Source organism: Caretta caretta, chromosome 3 (assembly GCF_965140235.1).
Source record: "Caretta caretta isolate rCarCar2 chromosome 3, rCarCar1.hap1, whole genome shotgun sequence".
Lineage (NCBI taxonomy): Eukaryota > Metazoa > Chordata > Testudines > Cheloniidae > Caretta > Caretta caretta.
This window is the reverse complement of record NC_134208.1, coordinates 135,422,704-135,445,916: the sequence shown is the minus strand read 5'-3', so window position 1 is coordinate 135,445,916 and position 23,213 is coordinate 135,422,704. Positions and strand designations below refer to the sequence as shown.

Sequence of the window (23,213 nt, the reverse complement as noted above, 5' to 3'; positions counted from 1 at the left end):
AAAACGCTTGGTAGTGGCAGCATACTGTTCAAGGACAAGGCAAAGTTTGTACCTTGGGGAAGTTTTTAACCTAAGCTGGTAAGAATAAGCTTAGCGGGTCTTTCATGCAGGTCCCCACATCTGTGGCCTAGAGTTTAGAGTGGGGAAGGAACCTTGACAGATTACATTGCAACAAGGTTCCAATTGCCCTTCAGAGCTTGGGTCTCCTCAAGGTGTTCTGCTCTTGACCTACCTTACTTAATAAACATTTAAAACTTTGAAAGAAAACAAAACTAAGGATTAAAACTTCATTTTGTCCATTTTTGATGTATGCTGTTTTATATCTTTCTTTATGTGTACTCAGTCTTAACTCCATTTTAACAAACAAGCAACAAGAGGATTCTGAAATATTACAAGAATAAATTTGGAACCAGTTCTACAAAAAAAAAAAAAAAAAATGCATGGCCAGAATGGGGAACACATCTGGTAACTTTCAAAAAAAAGTTTAAAAAAAGATTCAGATTATAAGGAAAATAAAAAATCAAACAAGTTGGGTTAAAATGATGATGAAAAACATTGTGAAATAATTAAAAATGGAACATTTTCACATTATTTAAGACATTTTCTATCACTTTAGAGTACATATCTTTCAAAATTGATGTTTTTGGACATTAAAAGGCAATGACTTACCACATTCATGAAGGAATAATAATAAGCATAAATGTTTTATTTTCTAAATCAAATTGAATTAATATTAAATTTTAAAGTGGTTGGTGTCTGCATCAAGTTATACCCATAATCATATACTGTAATACTTATCAAGCCAAGGAAATTTTACCACAAACACTACATATTGTAATTAACAGCTGCTTACCTGATATTAACTGTGGTTCTTCACAATGCTCTGCACGCATGGATCCCACTTATGGGATCCATGTGCCCCAGCACAGGAGATCAGAACATTTTTATTAGCAGTGTCCAGTATGGGTCACACATGTGCCCTGCATGCCCTCGCATCGTCCTCTTCTTCCCGTCACGATGGCATAAAGGGCACAGTGATCCCAACTGCCATTCAGTTCTTTCACTGCCCAGAATCCTCATTTCTAAGACTCTAAGCTCCAGGGACAGAGGGTGGGTCGTGAGATCCACATGTGCAGAACTTCTCAAAGAACCACGGTTACTATCAGGTAAGTTAACATTCCTTCTTCAAGTTACTGCATATGTGGATCCTGTGGCATTATACCCCATATTCTTCATAGTAATATTGTTATGATAGGCTTATGACATAACTATGATGTATTTTATGCAAGAAGGTCATGTAAGATATAATTGAAAAGGTTCTGATTCACTGAATATGATCATCCTATCTGTATGCATGTATCATTTTGGTAACTGAAGTTAGGAATATTATCTATACAACTATTACAAATGTGTTTGCACCTGGGGAACTCCCACTGGGCAGAATGCAATCAGTCTAGATGGCTGGCTGGGAAGGGCCATTAGAGAGAACAATAGGTCTTTGAAGATGCTAATCTTCCATAGGGGAGCCTTCCTGAGGATGCTACAAACAGTCATGGCTGCTGTGGCCCTACAGGGGCATCTGACCAAGTCACCTGGTCCTGGACTCCATCACAGAATACCAGTGTTTTTCCACTGAAAGGCGGGGGAACTAAAGTTGGAGAAAAAGGGTGCCTGCCATACGCAAAAGCTATTTAAAGCAGGGAAGTGACATCATCGTGGTTCTTCACTGACTCACCAACCAAAGGAGATGCTTGGAAACACCTGATAAACAAGGACTGAATTCGGGAGAAGGGCTGGACGCAGGCTAGAGGGATTTCTAGCCTGTGAAAAGAATACCTGGGGTTTTAAGCTGCAAGCAAGTGCAGCTTGCCCTTAAGAGCCTGAAGCCAGCTTAAATAATCATTTAGGGTGAGAATTTGCTACTCATATCCAATTTCTTTAGTATATAAAGCTTAGATTACCTAGCAAATAAAACAAAACCGCAATCTGCTTTGATCTGTTTGATATCCTTTATAAATCACTTAAAAATCTATATTTGTAGTTATTAAATTTATTTGTGCTTGTTCTAAAACCAGTTTGTGCGGGAGTCGTTACTTGGGGTAGAAAGCTGTGTATATTCCTCTCAGCATCGAGGGAGGGGGCAAATTTCATGAGCTTACACTGTACAGTTCTCTGTATAATTTTGGGTTTATACTCCAGAGGGGGGTGCATGCCTTAGGAACTGGGAGGTGCCTTAGCTGAGCCTTCCCATCCTGAGCTGATCTCAACATCTGTATGTAGCTGCAGCTGGGTGTGTCCCTACCTGTATGTGTGCTGGAGAAGGCTTGGGGGCCTGTCACCACAGTACAGTGTAAAGGGAGCCCAGGCTGGTGGATCAGGCAGGCTCAGTGGTGCCCCAGTTCAAGGTGGCACCCCCGGGGGAACCTGTCACAGATCCCACTTATAATGATTAACTAGCAGTCATTGTCCAGGAGGTGGGAAGTAGGAGTTATTTGACAAGAGATTGCAAAACAGCTCTTCCAAATAAGGAGTCAGATCTTGAAGTGATGACTAATGAAGCATTTCTGTGAGTGGGATGAGCCTCCCCACCTAGTGCTTAAAGGCCGTGGTGGCAGCCCTGCCTAATGGTTGTGAGGTAGGAGAACCCAGGCCCTCCCACTTCACTGGGTTCCAATCCAGTGGCTCCCTTGAGTCCAGCTAACACTCTCCCATGGACTGTTCCTAACATTCTGCCCCTCCCCTTAGGACACATCCTGGCCGGCTGATTTCCCTGGAGACCTAGTCCATGGGTCTCAGGAGAGAAGGGAATCTGAGTTACACACAGCAGACCTCTCCAAAGGACGTCTTCCTGACACAGTCCCTCTCTAGTGGTGAATGCAGATCTGCCTCTTTCTATCCACCAACCCGCGGTGCTGAAGAGACTCCCTTTTAAGTCCCTCCTCCAAATGGAACATGCCCTGCAGGCCGGTCAGGGTGGGGTTTCCTGAGCCCAGAGTTGTTCCTTCACTCTTAACGCTCCAGCGTGGGGTTTATCCACCCCATCATACACACCTCTTTAGTCTGGTGCTGGGGTCCGAGTCCAAGTCTTGCAGTCCTCTGTCCAGGGAAAAAAAACTCTGCATTCTAGTGTTTGTTCCCTGGCCTGTGGCCTATATGGAACTGAGCTAGTGGAAGGGTACATGAACCATTATAAAGAGCAAGGGATTTCCCAGTAGGTAATACCGTAATGCTTCTATAGGCCATTCTACCACTAAGATCTCTTTTTCTACACTCAAGTAAGCCTGATGAAGAGTATTGGATGTTCTTCCCCCTCAAAGTCCTGGGACAGTACCGCCCCAACCAACCGTACATCTGAACCATCGTCATGGAATATGAACCATTATGTTACATTCAAGTGGCAGAAGACTGATTCATTGCTCAGGAGATTTCGAGGTCCTTAAGACTTGGTCACAGGCTTCAGACCAAGCACCTTCTTGAGGCTAGAGTTCTTCACCAGGTACGTGAGGGGTGTGGCTATCATGGCAAAGCTAGATATGAACTGTCCATAGTCCTTGGCCCATCCCCAAAATTGTCTAACTTGCCTCTTTGTTGATGGGACAAGGAAGTCTATCAAAGCCTGGACTCTCCTGATTGAAGGCCTAAGTTTTCCCTTTCCGACAGCGTATCAAAGATACATCACCTCATGAAACCCCAGTCAGCACTTGGCTGTGTTCACTCTGAGGCCGGCATCCTCAAAGGCCTGTCTAACTGCCAATATATGCGCAAGATGTTTCTCCCAATCATAACTATTATATCTATGTAAGTTGCTGCACAATGATGGTACAAATCGTAGGATTGCGTCCGTCAACCTTTGGAAGGTGGCAGCAGCCCCATGAAGGCCAAAGGGTATCATCTTGAAGTGTAACAAGCTGAAAGTTGTTGCAAAGGCCGTTTTCTCTCGAGATCCATATGTTATAGGAATCTGCCAGTAGCCCTTGGTCACATCTAGGGTTGCAATGTATTTCACGGCCCCCAATCACACTAAACAGCTTGTTGAATTGGGGCACGGGATATACCTTCCTAAAGTCAATATAACACTGAGTCGTTCGATTCGTCTCAAGCGCCAGGACAATAGGGCTCTGCCACCTGTGGTGAGATTCCTCTACCACCCCCCAGTGGAGCTAGTGGAAGGGTACATTGCCTGAAGCTCCTGAGGTACAGTGCCCCACATTTTTCTGGCCAGGGGCAGTGGCTGTCCAGGACCTCCCACCCAGGCTGTTATGATGTGTTGAGAAATCAGCGGGGTTCTCTGGGGCTGTGCTGAGAAAACAGGGGACAGATCAGACCACCTGCAACATTGGAGCCCATGGGGATAGCTAGAGCCCTTCCCCCTGAAGAACCATGTCTGAGTCCTTGGATAACAAAGCCTGGAGGCCCAGTTCTCGAGGGGGTGGGAAGGATGTTATGAAAATGATCTCATGGTCCTGCCAGGCCTTTAGAAAGCTTATCTGATAAATCTCGGTCTCTTTCCTCTTCCCTGGTTGCTGAATCTCATAATCCACTGTTCCCACCTGGCATACCACCTGAAGGCCCCTTGCTATCTAGCCATTAACTTTGACTCCAAGCTGGGCAGTAGTAGCAGTATTCTGTCACTGAGTTGGAATTCAGGTGGGCGGGCGTCCTTGTCGTAATTTATTTTGACATGCTTGGGCCCTTAAGAGATTTTCATTTGTGAAGGCCCCTAATATCTTCAGCTTTTCTCATAGCCAGAGAATGTACTGTACTATCCTGGTCCCAGATTTCCCAAACTAGATCTCAGATACCCTGGGGTTGCCTTCTGTACAACAGCTTGAAGATCAAAAAACTCATGAAGGCCTGGGGGACTTTGCACACTGCAAATAGGACGTGTGATAATGAATGCTCCCAGTGGTGGGGGTCTTCAGCCACACACTTTCTTAGAGTCCCGTTCAGCTGAAGCATTTGACTAGCCCATCTGTTTGGGGGTGATAGATGAAGGTTCTCAGAGATTTGATTTTCAGCAGCTCACATACATTCATCATCAGTCATGAGATGAAGTTTGTCCCCTGGTCTGTTACTATTTCCGTGGGGATCCCCACCCTTGTGAAGACCTTCATGAGTTCCGCCACTATGGTAAACACATCGGTTGTGCAAAGCAGAATAGTCTTAGGATACAGTGTTGCATAATCTATGATTATCACTGTGTGTTGGTGTCCAGTCATGCTCTTCTCTAGTTACCCTATCAAGTCCACATCAATTCTCTCAAAGAGTGCGTCTATTACTGGCATTGGGATCAAGGGAGCCCTTGGAGTGTTCTTGTGTCCTGTCAGCTGGCACTCCAGGCAGAACATGCAGTAATCTTTCACCTCTTTGTGGATGCCTAGCCAACAGAACTGGCTGGTAATCCCTTCCATTGTTTTCTCCCTCCCCAGGTGGTTGGCACATGGCACTGAATGCACAAGTTGAAAAAACTCCCTCCTAAAGGGACGGAGCACCAGGAGTTGGGCCCAGACTTCACTAGTCTGGGGGGGTCACCCTATACCACGCAGTAAATGTGTTCCCATCTCAACTCAAAGCTTGGCCATCATACTGCCCTCTGTGGGTTAATTACCTCCCTGTTGACAGCAGCCAGCTGTTCATATGCCCGGCTCATGGTGCGATCCTTGTTCTGGGTCAGCCATTCCGTACCCATGGGGCTTTGAGTTAGTGGGTCCAGCTGGTCTTCCAGGGGCTCCCCTGTCTGCTGTGAGATCCCTTCCCTGGGATTTTTTCCACACTCCTGCATTAGCCAGTTCCACTTCTCCCATGGTCTCAAGCTCCGATCAACCCCTTAGGTTGAGTCCCTCTCCCACACCTGCAAGACTTCAAAGTACTTCCAGTCTCAGCCCAAAACTATGGGGGTAGGCAAAGGCAGCTCTGTGAGATTCTCCACGGTCAGCTGTAGCTTCTGTGTGTGGCATGGGCATACGTCCCACATGTATACACTGAAGGAAGACTGTGTCAGACAGCTTCCCATGGGCCTAAATCAGCTTTTCCCTCACAAAGGTCTGACTGCAGTTAGCCTGTGTGGTTAGCCAAGCCTCGCCCAAGTGCGAGGAGTCACACTACAAAGCCTTACCTAAGTTAGTGTATCCTTGCTGATGCTGTGTTCCCCAGTGGGTTGCTAGGGCTTCTGGAGTCAGATCCCATGGTTCTGTGTGCTGCAGTAAACTGATTTCTCTGTGGTTCTTTCCCAGTGAATTGTGGGAGAACTTGTCTGTCCTTCTGGGCACATGGAGAGTGGTGTGTGAGAATTACAGGAAAACATTGGAAATGATTTAACTTGTGTCCTCACTGCAAGGTGGGTGGCTTATCAGCCCACGTGAAAGCGGAACAGATACTCTAGCACCCCTACCCGCAGCTGTGCCAGCTAGCTGGGATTAAAAGCACCACTTTTCTCAGAAGAGAGGTTTTTATGTATGCATAGAAAGGTGACCTGGAGCAACATCTGAGCTTGAGCCCACACTAACTCTGCAGTGAAGATATACCCATAATAAGTCAATTTTATAAAAGAAAAACACGGGTTGAAAGAGAGATCAATAAACTAGGCCCCTGGTTTCTTGCTATGCTACTTGAGTGTTGATACGAACTGGAAAAGGAAACCACAAAACATCAACATTGATGCATGAAATCTTAGTTTTCTATTTTACAGCACTGTATATATCAGTTATCTGAGAAACAATTAGTATCATAAGAGCACCTGGGCCTAAAGTTTCAAGTTTCTGGAGAGTTAACATTTGTGTAGGTGCTGCTCAGAGCTACTAAAAAATATCCAGTAATGATTCTGTACAGTAGAGTCCATCCCCCTGGTTGCCAGCAAGAAGTTACTATTATCAAGCAGTTGCTAATAAGTGAAAGATAGGTTTGTAGAGCTCCAACCAGGGACAGAAGTGCTTGGAAGACTTCCCTGCCTGCAGCCCTGCAAACCTGCCTGCAGGGAAGGCAGCAGCCTAGCGGCTGGGACTTTCTACAGGAAACGGGAGTGCTGGGGCCAACAGAGCTGCACACCCATACCTCTTCCTGCACACTCCAGGGGGTTGGGGCTCAGCAAATCCTTCCTTGCGTGAAGTTCCCCAGCAGGGCACAATCTGGAGAGCACAGGTAGAGGAACCACAATGTTCCAGCATCAAGACTAAAGCCCCTCTCCCAGCCTGTATCCCCTTACTTCCTGGGTGCAGGCAGGTTTTCAGGGCTGCAGCCCCCTCCCTCCTATTGCCCTTCCCACAGCCTCTCTTCCCAACCCATAGCCCCTTACCTCCTGTGTGGTCCCTGGGTGCAGACAGATTTGCCGGACAGCAGCCCCAAAAGGAAGGTCTGGGGCAGGCTGAGCACTGACTGCAGGCAAGTTTGCATGGCAGCAACCAGAGAAGTCATGTCCCAGCACATCCTTCCCTGGCTGCAGCCTCCAAACTTGCCTGCAGGTGGCACCTTTCTTCCAAAAAAGGTTGCTAATAAGCAGCATGCCCTTGCCAATATCCAAATCCTGTTAACATTGATGTTAATGATATGGGATTGGTTCCCAGCAACATGTTGCCATTAACTGGAAGTTGTAAATATCAGGCTTTCTATTAAGTAGAATCTACTGTAGTTAGGTATATCAGACTACCCCTAAAAAGTCATTTTCAGTCAATTCTCATGCAATACATAGATTTTTAGCAGATTGTATTTGCTTCTGCTGCTCCATTTAAAATGAGGAACTCCGAGTATGGCTGGATTAGCAATACCTTTGTCAGATTTTCTTGTCTTCCACCCACTCTTCTCTTGGTCAAGCACAAAACTGAGTGAAGCAAGTTTTAATTTGATTTCCATTAACCGGTTGTAAAGGAAGATGTTCATCCTATATGAAAACATCCAGACAGCATGGAACAGATTGTTAGATGAAAACACAATACAGTTACGTAACTATCCTCACTGTTCACTGATTTTTGCCCTAGTTTTAATCATGACCAGGAAAACCTAGTTGTATGACAGTTACATATAATCAGTAGCTGATAATTTATGAATTGGGTAATTAAGTGTAATACCCAAGGTCTTCCAACGTAGTTTTATAAACAAAGGGAGGAGATCTGCATAACTTACACACCATGTAGTCTTTTCCTAGCGGCAGGATTTTGTGTGTCCTTTAAAGTTATTTCTCCCTTTCAACGGAAAAGGTTTAAGTACGGTGGTGTGTTTCGTTTTGGCTTTTCTAGAGGAAAGAGCTAGCACTGAAACACTATGCTAAATGAACTGCTCTCACTTGGCTTCAAAAAAGGAGAGGGCTGCAGATAATGAAGATATATCAGGCCAATCTTCTCAGCAGGAAGGTGTTCTTCGCCTCTGGGTATCTCAGTACAGGAAGAAAGAAAGAACAAATCAATATCCCTTTCCTGAAACAGTTAATCCTCAAAGCTTTAGTTACTGGAGTTCCATTTAAATCCTCATCCAGCAAAATCTTCCATTGTTCCAGACCGAACGGTTGTGCGCTATTGGTTTCAAACAGGTTTTTTAAAAATGCAGATAGTTCCTTGAAAATGAATTTGCCTATAACCTTGAGAAGGCAGAGCAATGAAGACTAGAATAAAGAAGAGACGTACCATCTACTGAGCCCCCCATACAGCTATTGTGTTTGATAGGAGTTCACATTTGCTAAGTGTACAGTAATGAGAACTGATCCAATAACGAAAAGGTGGACAAAAAGAGTGATGTTCTCCAATGGCAAGTGCATTTCTAAACGCCACATTTAGTATTTTACATTATAGTGAAAATAAAATAGCACAAAGGAGTATATAATGCCCCAGGAGGTTGAGTTGACCTTTTGGGAAAGGCTGCTACGGGAGCTTTACAAGCCACAAGAAAGGAGGAAATCCACTGGCTGGGTTAACTGATTATCCCTTAAAAGGGTGTGGGGGCAGAGCCAACCGGGGGGCGGGTAGGAGAAGAAATGCTTAGCACACCACTTGGGTCTTCATTCAGCAAAGCATTTAAGCATATTATACAAAGGTAAATTAGAGTGAAAAGATTTTTGGAGAAAACTTCAGTCTCTTCCCTCACTCTTTGCACTTCTATCACTCACATGTACAAGAGGCATGAGTTTTTTGTTTTTTTTTATATTAGAAATATTAGGTTCTATTTCAATCTGTAGAGTCAAAGCTAAAAGGGAAGGAATGACAGCAGCACTGTGGTTGTTGCCCTAGCCATTAGGAAACAGTAAATGTCTATAAGCCAGGAGGAGAACAGGAAAGAAAATGGGTGGTGACTGAGATCATGGCTAGTCCGTAAATTCAGCTGTCATTAGATAGGGAAGAGGAAAGAGCATGAGTTGTTAAATGTTTGGGGGCTGGATTTTAGAATCTAGAAGTTGCTGAAAGGTGGCCTGTATACCTGACAGTAATGATCTATAAATATAAAACATTAACTCATTTTATTTTTCCCTAGGGGAGAATTCAGTAGGTGGTTTCTCATCCTAACTGTAGTAAGAGAGCTGCTGCTCAACACAGCGAAAAAAAGTTACTCATCTTCTCGTAACTGTTCACATCCATTCCACTCAGATGTGTGTGCGCGCGCACACACACACACACTCAAAAGCTGGAAGATTTTTTCCTAGCAGCATCCTTCGAGTGGGCCTGGGCGCCCTCTGGAGTCACGGCTTCACGGTGCTCAGTATAGAGCCCTGCCGACCCACCACTCCCTCAGTTCCTTCTTCCTGGCTACTCCAACAGAGGAATAGGAGGGTGGGTATGGGAATGGACGTGAACACCACATCTCTAAGAACAGTTAGGAGAAGGTGAGTAACCATTTTTTCTTAGAATGCTTGTTCATGTCAATTCCAATCAGGTTCCTCACAAGCCTAGGAGACGGATTGGCGCACTGCTCGTCCGAAGACCGCATTGTCTCTGGCCTGCTTGGTAATCACATAACACGTGATGAAAGTGTGGATGGAGGACCACGTTGTCACTCTGCAGATTTCCTGAGCAGTGACCTACACCCGGAATGCTGTTGATGAAGCCTGCGCCCTGGTATAGTGTGTAGTGATTGAGGGTGCAGGAACCCCGCCAGGTTGTAGCACTCATGAATGTAGGATGTGATCCATGACGAAATGTGTTGTGATGACACTGGCAGACCTTTCAGTCTGTCTGCCAGCCACGAATAACTGGACCAATTTTCTGAATGGCTTCATTCTCTCGATGTAAAAGGCTAGCGCCCTGCGGACATCCAGAGAGTGAAGTCTCTGCTCCATACTGGTGGAATGTGGCTTAGGGTAGAACACCAGAAGTAAAATGTCCTGGTTGATGTGAAACTGCGATACAAGCTTTGGGAAGAAAGCAAGGTGAGGCCTGAGCTGAACCTTGTCCTTATAGAACATGGTATAAAGAGGCTCTGATGTTAGGGCCTTGAGCTCAGATACCCTTCTGGCTGAGGTTATTGCTACCAGGAATGTCACCTTGTAAGAGAGGTGGAGCAGGGAGTATGTTGCCAACAGTTCAAAGGGTGGTCCCATGAGCCTAGAAAGGACCAGGTTGAGGTACAGGTGGGGACCGGCTGACGGGGTACAGCCTGTCGAGCCCTTTTAAAAATAGTCTGACCATCGGGTTAGCAAACACCGAGCGGCCCCCCGCGCCCGGATGGAAGACTGATATGGCGGCTAAATGCACGCTTATTGAAGACAACGAAAGCCCCTGCTACTTAAGGAGGAAGAGGTAATTCAGAATGAGCAGCACTGAGGCTAGTGTCAGAAGTGAATGGCGCTGCGCTGACCAGATCAAAAATGTCTTCCACTTGGCAAGGTAGGTGGCTCTAGTAGAGGGTTTCCTGATGCCAAGCAGACCTAGTCGAACCTGTTCTGAACAGGAAAGCTCCATCAGGTTCAACCACAGAGCTTCCATGCCGTGAGGCGAAGCAATATGAGGTTCAGCTATTGAAAATGACAGTCACCTTGCATTAAAACATCTGGGAAGAGTGGAAGGGTGACCGGGTCTTCCACAGACATGTCTAGGAGAGATGTGTACTAGTGCTGACGAGGCCAGGCTGGTGCTATCAATATGACCTGAACTTGTTCTCTCCAGATCTCGAGGAGCACCTTGTGAACGAGCGGTATGGACAGAAAGGAGATGGCCTCCCCATGGAAGGAGGAACGTGTCCACTCTGGATCCTGCGCTGTGATTCTGGAAGGAGCAGAAATGCTGGCATTTCCTGTTGTGTCATGTGGCGAATGGGTCTATCTAGGGAAAGCCACACCTCTGGAAGTTTGAAAATGCGACATCTGGGCAAAGGGACCACTCGTGGACCTGAAACGACCTGCTTAGGTCGTCTGCCAGCTCATTTTGTACATACACATTTTGTACATACTTCAATCCTCCTGAGAGATCTTGATTAAATGTTCACAGAGGTACTCTAATCCTCAGCCAAAGGTGTAAGGGAGGAATGCATTATTTTGTCTTCCATGGAGGACACTTTCCCAGCCATTCAGCAACAACTTCAGCAGGCACCATTACAGTACACAAGCTAGTAGCATTTGACCCAGGTGGCTTTGGGATACCAGCAGCAGCTGTGCTGACTCTGCCTGTGTTACCTTCAGGAGTGCTATATCAGCTAAAATCACCATTGCCTGTGGGAAATGGTGCCAGTATTCAGTGCCATCTACTACTAGAATCATGCAACCCAGCAATCTCCTCATTTCCCAACTCCTGGTGGGCCATACTCAACCAGGCTCATGCTGTGACTGGCACAGTACATATGCAATTCCAAGCAGACACAAGAATGTAGTCTTAAAACTTTAGGGGAGCAAAGGGAGCGAGTTCAGCATCTTAAGTTTGTTTCTATTGTCACTGCAGCCTCCAAGGTCTCTCCCTTTACTCCTCTAGGATGCTTGAGCCAATAAGGAGAAAGAAGAGGACTTGGGATGACCTGTTCAATGAGATCTGCATGCCCATGCTGATTGGACCATGAGCACAGGGCCTGGGTGATGAATGCAGAGGACAGCCTGGAGAAGGAAAGAGTGGGCAGGAGAAAGGCCCAGGAGTCCCAGCAGGAAAATAAGGAAATGCACCAGGACATAATGGGGCTTCTCAGGCAGCGAACACAGATGCTGTAAACTCTGGTGGACTTGCAGGTCCAACAATCCTAGGCTTGCATCCCTCTACAGCCCAATGAGAACTCAAATCAGGACCACCCTATTCCCCCCCTGCCCCCAACTTTTCACATGACAGTGGAGGTCACTGCACCACCCCTATCACTGCTCCCTGGGGGCCATTAAAGACAACCACAGCTTAATATGAACTGTGGCTTCCATATGGCAACGTGTGTATGTGTAAATGAAATAGAAATGAGTATCCTTTCCCTTTCATAAGTTCTGTTCTCTTAAGGTATTAAGTTTGGTTAATATTTTAATGTATTTGTTTTAAAATTGCCCATTTCTTGCACTGATTGTTACATAATACAATTTATTATTTGGAACATAATTCATCTTTATTAATTCAAGGCATGTGCTGCTGAGGGATCAGCAGTTCTGATCAATTAGCTGTTACTGCATAGCGTCACACAACTCATAGGATCATTTACAAACAAAATTAATAGGTGCACTGACATACAGCAATCACCACATGACTCCTACGAGGCCACCAAAAAACATGGCCAGGTAGAGAACACTACAAAAAGCTGGCTCATTGTTAAAATGGCCTTGCAAAGGCTCTGAGCCATATAGCTCTAAGTTGAACTCTTGTAAGGACCCCTGTATCTAGCCCGTCTGCCCTCCACCCTGGCAGAAACTTTTCCTCATCCCTTCACACATAGCATGCAGGACACAGCAGATAACTATAATCATTGGGATATTTTTCTCACCAAGGTCCCATCTTGCAAGTAAACAATCTTAGCAACCCTTCAAATAGCCAAAAGCACATTCAACTGTCATTCTGCACTTGCTGAGCCAATAGCTGAACTGTTCCTTGGTGCTGTTGAGGTGGCTGTTGTATGGCTCCACGAGCCAGGGGTAGGTTGGGTCACCAATGATCAATATTGGCATTTGAATGTTCCCAGTGCTAATCCACTGGTCAGAAGAGTGTCTTCTTGTAGCTTTCTGAACAGACCTGAGCATCATGCGCCTTCCCTGACCAGCCCACACTGATGTCAACCAACCAGTGATCGACCAATGTTTCCATAACCATAGAAAAGTAGCCCCCTCTCCTGATGTACAGTGGCAAAGTGCTCTGGTGCCAAAATAGGAATATGCATGCTATTACTCCACTGCAGTTTGGGAACCCCACTGCTGAAAATCCATCCATCATGTCCTACGCTCTGCCTAGAGTCTCCATCCTGCAGAGCAGGAGGCAATTAAGGACCCCTATGATGGATTTCCTCACTCCAAATTGCTATCAGTCAGGAATCAATTTGGCATCACAAGTTTCACAGTGCAATTGCCACTCACTTTTCCACCATCAGTGCAGTTCTCATTTTGGTGTCCTTGCACTGGAGAGCTTGAGGGAGCTCAGGGCACAGATCCAGGAATGTGGTCTTGCACATCTGAAAGTTCTGCAGCCACTGCTCATGATCCCAAATCTTATGATCCCACAAGTTAGTGCTTGTATCTTGAGCCCAGAAGCAGCACTCCGCCATCTGCAGCTGCTCCATGAATGCTAATAACTTTGAACTGGTTCTCACTATGTCCCACAGCAATCTGTCCTCCAGGGAATCGTCATGTTCCCCACTCATTTGGGTCTTCTTGTGGCTCTGCAAATATTCCACGATTGTGTACCCTCTGCTTGCAATGCTCATGAGAACAGAGCTGAGCCATGTAGGCTCCATGCTACTGTCAGATGGCAGACAGCAAGTCAACTGCAAACTGTGAAGTTGACCCCATGCTCCTAGTCACCCCTGCATGACTTAATTTAGCCCCCTCATTCATTGCCAAAACTTCCCAAAACACATTGCACTGGACAGTAGTACAGCTACATTGCACTCTGTATTGATACAAGCCCCCTGGTGAGTATGTGCACCTCCGACACAAGGAGCCAAATATGCATATGCACAAGCAATGTACTAAATGTGGTGGGAGTATGCCGACGTAACATGAGTTGACATAAGTTTGTAGTGGAGACGTGACCCTAGAGCCACCCAGAAATTGAAATCAGAACTATGGGATTGTGTGCATACATAGTTTCTCAATTACTTTTAAAGTTTAAGACATTAAACAACAAGGAGAATTTTTGGCAATATATCTGAAGCAGAGGTAACTAAAGACACTAGGTGACCATTTGCTGTGTTACTATTTGCAGTTAATCTGTGTTTTTTTTGAAAATGTCACCAATGAAGTGTTTTTTAAACTTGCATGCCAGCTTTAACATCTAATATAAGCCTTTGGCTATTGGTGCACGTTTGACATACCTTTAAGTCAGAAAATCATCTGATTTGATATAACCAAACTAGTCTGTTCTAATACTTAAGAATTGCTGGAGTATTTACTTCCTTTGTACTTGTGATGGAATCTCTTAACTAAGTTACCTAAAGGAGACTATCAAGGAATTGGGACTACAGTGGTATATCAGACCAAAGTGTTAGTTCCACTTGAATTGACAATGCCTGTGCCCTTGTTGGCCAAGCTACGGCTCTGAATGATTCATATTAAAATAACTCATTATTTCAAATCCATTTTGCAACACTGATTTGCCTATTATACCACCATTCCCCACATCTGGCTCTGTGGTGACATATCTAGATTAGTTTGTTGTACAGAAAAAGTCATTGACCTTTGTGGAGCCTTCCTTCTCCTTCCATTCCACTTTAATAAAACATATTTTTGTTAACTTTAAAAAGGACAATGAATATATTGCAAAAGGGTTACCTAAATCTCCATGTTTAAAAATAATACAAAAGCTCCTAAACAGGGCAAATTAATTTTAATATGAAAATGTAGTCAAACCCATCTCAAATTAAAACCTGCAATGTTCTTAGAGGACACAAACACTACAGCTAAAATAAATACTACTGACTGTGCCGTGGAGATTACAACTGAAAGATTCACATGAAAAACTAAAATTAACAATTTTACCTTTAACAGATCTATGCAAGTTTATTTCTTTATGCAATATTTTGTAAGCAGTTGTAATTAGAGCTGCAGAGATAATTTGTGATGTATACAAATACCTTTCAATTACTATTTACATGATGTCTAATATAGCAGTTTCTATAATGTAGCAGTAATAAGTAATTTTAAATAAGCATCATTTCTACACTTTTCTTTACATGGATTTAGTAAGAAAGTCTAGTTAATACATGCTGGTTTTAAAGTTTCCCTCCCCAAAGAACAAGTCAATTTTCATTTTCTTTGAACATTTTGCTTAAGTGTTCAACTAGTGCTACAAGTTCAGGGTTTCCCCCAAGTGACTCAATCTGTTTATATGCTTCAGATTCAAGCTTTTTCAGCGTTTGTCGAGTGTACTCAAAGGAACCTACATTCTCAAGGTAATGTACACAGTATTTTTTGATGTCTACATTTTCTGTCCTTTGACGCAAAATATTCTGCACCTGAGTGCTTTCAGGTCTGGACCAAATAGCATGAATAGTTGGGAATGAGAACTTTCCCTCAGTTAAATCTTCACAAAAACTCTTGTTCTCACTATATTCTTTGGAGTGTAAATTAGCATAGTCGTCTCGTATTTGGAAGAAGAGCCCAAGTGTATTAAGGAGTGGTTTTAAGTCTCTTTTATAATGGGAAAAGAGCTGCATGAGGCCCACAGCTAATCCAAAGAGACCACCTGTCTTTTGTAGTACCATGGCTTTATACTCTGCTTCTGTAGGACAGGTGTATGTATCTCTCCAGTAAATATCCAAACCCTGGCCCTGATGGAGTTCCAGCAGCTGACGAGTGAACACTTTCACAGCATCTGGGTGATCAAGTGTTAAAACCTTCTGTAGGCCAAGGAAATACACATAATTAGCAGAATTTATTACAGACGGAATTCCATAGATGCTATGAGCCACTGGAAAGCCCCGTCGTAGCTTTGAGTTATCTTCAATGTCATCTATGAGTAAGCTGGCATTGTGCAACATCTCTGTCACTTCAATAATAACCTAATAATACAAGAAGAGAAAAGTCTTACATTGTAAAATAAGTTCTAAATTTGTGGAATATTTTGCATTTGCACAGCATTAACTAGTATTTTGCTTATTTTTAGTTGGTCCACCTCCTCCCTCTGTTGAGAGGGGCTCCCTAGAGCTCTGTTACTAAACTAATTTTCATGCAAAAGGCCTTCTTGAACATGAGTGACCAGAACTGTACACAGTATTCCAAATTAAATCTTACCAATGCCGCGTACAATGGCATCAATACTTTTCTCTACTAGAAATGCCTTCCTCAATACAACCTAGGATCGCATTTGCCTTGGTTTTTTTTTGTTGTTTTTTTTGCAGCCACATCACACTGGTAGCTCACTGTCATCATGAGATCGACCAACATATCCAGGTCTGTCCTCCTCTGTTTTCAACTGATGTGGGTCCAGACTGTAGCAGAAATTAGATCTTAAATTCATGATCTACATTTTTGTACTATTGAATTTCATCCCATTTCTGTCACTCCAGTCTTCAAGGTCATCCAGATTTTCCTGTATAACATTCTGATTCTCTTTCATACTGATGAGGCCTCCCAACTTTGTATCAGCAAGTTTCGTTAGTACACTCCTGCCTTTTGTGCCAAGGTACTCCGAAAAATATTGAACTGGATTGGTCTTGGAACAAATCCCTGAGGAACTCCCACTAATAACCTCCCTCCAAAACGATAATTCACCCCTCAGTACAACTCATTGCCATCTCCTCTTTAGGCAGGCAAGGGAGAAGTGTGGTTCCAAGATGAGATGTTTGGAAGCAGATGAACAGTCAGTGGGAAAGCAAGTTTAAAATGGCAGAAACTATAGAGAAAAGACACCAGCTAGCATTGAGACTGTATGAAATCAGAGTAGATTAGATGGGGGCGTGGCCTGCGAGGTAAGATGGAACAACTATTTTATGAGAGAAGACTAAGCAGTTGGCTTGTTTAGTCTAGCAAAATGAAGGCCAAGAAGAGAGAAGAATTACTCTCTATAAATAGATCAGGAGGTAAAAACTAGGGAAGATGAAGAGCTATTTAAGCTAAACAACAATAGTGCCACAAGGACAACTGGATATAAACTGACCATTAATAAGTTTAGGCTGGAAATTATAAGGTTTTTAACCATCAGAATAGTTAAGTTTCTGGAATGGCTTCCCAATAGGACTGTGGGCGCAAACAACCTAATTAGTTTTAAGAAAGAGCTTGTCAAGCTCTATGAGTGAGACTGTATAACATGGATTTGGGGAGGGACGGGGGGACGCAGGGCTCAGCCATCCTGGGCTCCCCTTCCAGTTTGTGTCTCTTATGTTCCTAAATCTCATGCTTCAGGGCTTCAGCTGGTCACTTGCAGGGGTCAGGAAGGGATATTCTCTCCCTTGCCGAAATGCATTTTTTGGATCTCCTTCCTCTGAAGCATCAGATGGCTCCAGCTGGAGATAGGACACAGAGCAGGGTGGGCCAGTGGTCTGAGATAGTATTGAGAATTCTCTCAGGTTCATGCTCAGAATCTGATCACCATATGTGGGGTTGGGAAGGAATTGTCCCCCATATCAGACTGGCAGTGACCCTGGAGGGTTTTAGTCTCTACATCTTGGGCATAGGTAATCTGTGAGGATCAACTCGGTATCTTTCACTTAATTCCCTGCCATTGCATGGGGCTTAGGCATTAGTACATCTCAGTCTCTCCTATCCTCTTCCTATGAACATAGTAACAGTCTCCTGAGAGTTGTAACACTTTGGTCTAATTTCAGTTGTTGAATTTAGATGTGTGGATGTCTGGATGGTGTTGGTGGCCTATAATATACAGGAACTCGGGCTATATGATCTGATGATTTCTTCTGGAGTTGAACTATGAACACCATGGAAGGTGTTTAAAAAAATAAGCAGCAGCAGCTTTCAACTGGATCCTCGCATAAATAATGACAGGTTTCAGAGTAACAGCCGTGTTAGTCTGTATTCGCAAAAAGAAAAGGAGTACTTGTGGCACCTTAGAGACTAACCAATTTATCTGAGCATGAGCTTTCGTGAGCTACAGCTCACTTCATCAGATGTATACCGTGGAAACTGCAGCAGACTTTATATATACACAGAGAATATGAAACAATACCTCCTCCCACCCCACTGTCCTGCTGGTAATAGCTTATCTAAAGTGATCATCAGGTGGGCCATTTCCAGCACAAATCCAGGTTTTCTCACCCTCCACCCCCCCACGCAAATTCACTCTCCTGCTGGTGCTAGCCCATCCAAAGTGACAACTCTTTACATAATCAAGTCGGGCTATTTCCTGCATAAATCCAGGTTTTCTCACATCCCCCCCACCCCCATACACACACAAACTCACTCTCCTGCTGGTAATAGCTCATCTAAACTGACCACTCTCCAAGTTTACTTCCTCGTGGCTGGATTTTACTAAAACTAGACAAGCCATTTACAACGCACACTTTGCTTCTCTACAAAAGAAAAAGGACACTAAACTTTCTAAACTACTACATGCTACAAGGGGCCACAGCAATGGTTCCCTCAACCCACCTAGCAATATTGTTAACCTATCCAACTATACTCTCAGCCCAGCAGAAGTAGCTGTTCTATCTCGGGGCCTCTCCTTCTGCCCCTCCACCCCCACGAACATGATACAGTTCTGTGGTGACCTAGAATCCTATTTTCGACGTCTCCAACTCAAGGAATATTTCCAAAATACCTCTGAACAACATACTAATCCACAGAGGTCTCCCTACCAACACTACAGAAAGAGGGATAATAGATGGACTCCTCCTGAAGGTCGAAACAGCAGACTGGACTTCTACATAGAGTGCTTCCGCCGACGTGCACGGGCTGAAATTGTGGAAAAGCAGCATCACTTGCCCCATAACCTCAGCCATGCGGAACGCAATGCCATCCACAGCCTCAGAAACAACTCTGACATCATAATCAAAAAGGCTGACAAAGGAGGTGCTGTTGTCATCATGAATAGGTCGGAATATGAACAAGAGGCTGCTCGGCAGCTCTCCAACACGAGTTTCTACAAGCCATTACCCTATGATCCCACTGAGAGTTACCAAAAGCAACTACAGCATTTGCTCAAGAAACTTCCTGAAAAAGCACAAGATCAAATCCGCACAGACACACCCCTGGAACCCCGACCTGGGATATTCTATCTACTACCCAAGATCCATAAACCTGGAAATCCTGGGCCCCCCATCATCTCAGGCATTGGCACCCTGACAGCAGGATTGTCTGGCTATGTAGACTCCCTCCTCAGGCCCTACGCTACCAGCACTCTCAGCTACCTTCGAGACACCACTGACTTCCTGAGGAAACTTCAATCCATCGGTGATCTTCCTGATAACACCATCCTGGCCACTATGGATGTAGAAGCCCTCTACACCAACATTCCACACAAAGATGGACTACAAGCCGTCAGGAACACTATCCCCGATAATGTCACGGCTAACCTGGTGGCTGAACTTTGTGACTTTGTCCTTACCCATAACTATTTCACATTTGGGGACAATGTATACCTTCAGATCAGCGGCACTGCTATGGGTACCCGCATGGCCCCACAGTATGCCAACATTTTTATGGCTGATTTAGAACAACGCTTCCTCAGCTCTCGTCCCCTAAAGCCCCTACTCTACTTGCGCTATATTGATGACATCATCATCTGGACCCATGGAAAAGAAGCCCTTGAGGAATTCCACCATGATTTCAACAATTTCCATCCCACCACCAACCTCAGCCTGGTCCAGTCCACACAAGAGATCCACTTCCTGGACACTACAGTGCTAATAAACAATGGCCACATAAACACCACCCTATACCGGAAACCTACTGACCGCTATTCCTACCTGCATGCCTCCAGCTTTCACCCTGACCACACCACACGATCCATCGTCTACAGCCAAGCTCTGCGATACAACCGCATTTGCTCCAACCCCTCAGACAGAGACAAACACCTACAAGATCTCTGTCAAGCTTTCTTACAACTACAATACCCACCTGCAGAAGTAAAGAAACAGATTGATAGAGCCAGAAGAGTTCCCAGAAGTTACCTACTACAGGACAGGCCTAACAAAGAAAATAACAGAACGCCACTAGCCGTCACCTTCAGCCCCCAACTAAAACCCCTCCAACGCATTATTAAGGATCTACAACCTATCCTAAAGGATGACCCAATACTCTCACAAGTCTTGGGAGACAGGCCAGTCCTTGCCTACAGACAGCCCCGCAACCTGAAGCAAATACTCACCAACAACCACATACCACACAACAGAACCACTAACCCAAGAACTTATCCTTGCAACAAAGCCCGTTGCCAATTGTGCCCACATATCTATTCAGGGGACACCATCACAGGGCCTAATAACATCAGCCACACTATCAGAGGCTCGTTCACCTGCACATCCACCAATGTGATATATGCCATCATGTGCCAGCAATGCCCCTCTGCCATGTACATTGGTCAAACTGGACAGTCTCTACGTAAAAGAATAAATGGACACAAATCAGATGTCAAGAATTATAACATTCATAAACCAGTCGGAGAACACTTCAATCTCTCTGGTCACGCAATCACAGACATGAAGGTCGCTATCTTACAACAAAAAAACTTCAAATCCAGACTCCAGCGAGAAACTGCTGAATTGGAATTCATTTGCAAATTGGATACTATTAATTTAGGCTTAAATAGAGACTAGGAGTGGCTAAGTCATTATGCAAGGTAGCCTGTTTCCTCTTGTTTTTTCCTACCCTCCCCCCAGACGTTCTGGTTAAACTTGGATTTAAACTTGAAGAGTGGTCAGTTTAGATGAGCTATTACCAGCAGGAGAGTAAAAAGAAAAGGAGTACTTGTGGCACCTTAGAGACTAATAAATTGGTTAGTCTCTAAGGTGCCACAAGTACTCCTTTTCTTTTTGCGAATACAGACTAACACGGCTGTTCCTCTGAAACCAGCAGGAGAGTGAGTTTGTGTGTGTATGGGGGTGGGGGGATGTGAGAAAACCTGGATTTATGCAGGAAATAGCCCGACTTGATTATGTAAAGAGTTGTCACTTTGGATGGGCTAGCACCAGCAGGAGAGTGAATTTGTGTGGGGGGGTGGAGGGTGAGAAAACCTGGATTTGTGCTGGAAATGGCCCACCTGATGATCACTTTAGATAAGCTATTACCAGCAGGACAGTGGGGTGGGAGGAGGTATTGTTTCATGTTCTCTGTGTACATATAAAGTCTGCTGCAGTTTCCACGGTATACATCTGATGAAGTGAGCTGTAGCTCACGAAAGCTCATGCTCAAATAAATTGGTTAGTCGCATAAATAAGGAGACAGTGGAATTGACAGGATTGGGTAGTGTGGAAGTGTTTCTTTGTACTAGAGAGAAAGAGAGAAGAACATAATTTTGCATATTCTGAAATCAGACAACTAGGACTTGGGGAAGCCCTAGAGGAGAGAAATGGCAATAGTATAGAAGAGACTAATAGAAATGTTCATCCATCCTAACCGGTGGAGCTAGTGTAGTAGCATTCACAAGCAATGGGGCGAAGGTGGTGGGTGATATGTTGACTTGGAGATGCAAGATGCAGCATTCATGAAAAAGGATGATATTTTCTGTCCAAACTTTAAGTAAGTGAACAGTTGTTTGACTGTGCCACTTTTGATCAGAAGTGATTCGGACATTTAGCTGATTGGTGAAGAAATTAAATGAATCCACAAGTGTATTTGGTCAAGACAGCCAGTGTGGTGCCAGTGAAGAACAAAAAGGTGTCAGAAGATGTAATTTGATTGTCAGTGGCTTAAAAGTGATAGCTAAATTAGGGAAGAGGTAAACAGTCAGGAGATTGAAGACTGCAGTGCTCTGAGAAGTTAGCCTTGTAGGATCCCTTACTGGAGCCAAAAGAAAAACGCTTAATACAGGGGTTCTCAAACTGGGGGTCGGGACCCCTTAGGGGGTCATGAGGTTATTACGTAGGGGGGGTCGTGAGCTGTCAGCCTCCACCCCAAACCCCACTTTGCCTTCAGCATTTATAATGCTGTTAAATATATTAAAAGTGTTTTTCATGGGGGGGGGGGGGTCATTGCACTCAGAGGCTTGGTATGTGAAAGGGTCACCAGTACAAAAGTCTGAGAACCACTGGATTAATAGAAAGAGCTGAATGCTGCGGACTGCCCCATATTACAAGGCTTCATGCAGTTAGAGTCACAATGAATTACAGAGAGGTGGCAGCTGCTCCAAGCTAAGGCTGAAGCCAGCTTTCCATTCTAAGCAGGATTTTCAAATCTACCCCTTAAATTAAGAACAAAAAAACAAAAACCCAACTCCCTGATATTTCATGTACTGTATAATCCCACTGTAGAATCTCTGGAAAGTTTGGTACACCCCAAAAAAAATAAGAAAATCACTCAGAAGTTTGTGTTGTAGTTTTATTTCACTCATACATTGCTGTTCATTACGTTTTTGGGCTAGATCTCTCTGAAGTTTCTGTGAACCACATTCTACTAAGGAGTCTTAGCCTTCCCTAAATTTTAAGATGATATCTGCAGGTATTGTGATAACATTTCAGGATGTTCTCTCAATAATAAAAAAAAAATCTATGTCTATATGCCCAAAGAGTATACTACACATTTGAAAGTTATACATTTTAATGTACTTTTCAAAACATGGATCGCCCATGGGCAGATGCTCATGAAGGGTGGAGAAGAGTAGCTGACAGGGAACTAGATAGAGTGTATGTGGGTTTGGAGTGAACGAATGCGATGAAGCCACCTGGGCACAAGTAGTATTGGGAAACGGGAAAAGGAAGCCACATGGAAGAAAGGTTGGCTCAGAAGGAATGTGGCCTATTCCTGCATTGCTTCAACACTTCACTGGAATCCCTGCACTGCTTGAGGGGCCTACAAGAACAATCACTGACTAAGTTAAACATTTAAAATCCAAGGATGTTGATAGGACTTTTAAATTGCTAACTTTGAATGGAAACAAATATTGTTTCAGCAAACAAGAATACTGCCATGCTTTATATTAACAGAAGAAAATGGAAATCACAAAATAAAGATTACACTACAGAAACAGCACATCTGAAGGTAGGCAAATACATGAAGTTCAGATCACCCAACCAAACTTCATTCT

The 23,213-nt window shown here is 44.3% G+C and overlaps 1 protein-coding gene across 7 annotated transcripts in view; it reads right to left on the bottom strand.

The window, feature by feature from the left end:
• Positions 1-14,889: 14,889 nt before the first annotated feature.
• GGPS1 (geranylgeranyl diphosphate synthase 1) overlaps positions 14,890-23,213 on the bottom strand; it is a 64,256-nt gene continuing 55,932 nt past the window's right edge. For all 7 annotated transcript variants that reach the window (XM_048843824.2, XM_048843826.2, XM_048843827.2 and 4 more), the window contains one exon: positions 14,890-16,080. In XM_048843824.2, coding sequence (XP_048699781.1) covers positions 15,319-16,080 — 762 coding nt within the window. In that variant the 3' untranslated portion in view covers positions 14,890-15,318. The remainder of the gene's footprint in view (positions 16,081-23,213) is intronic.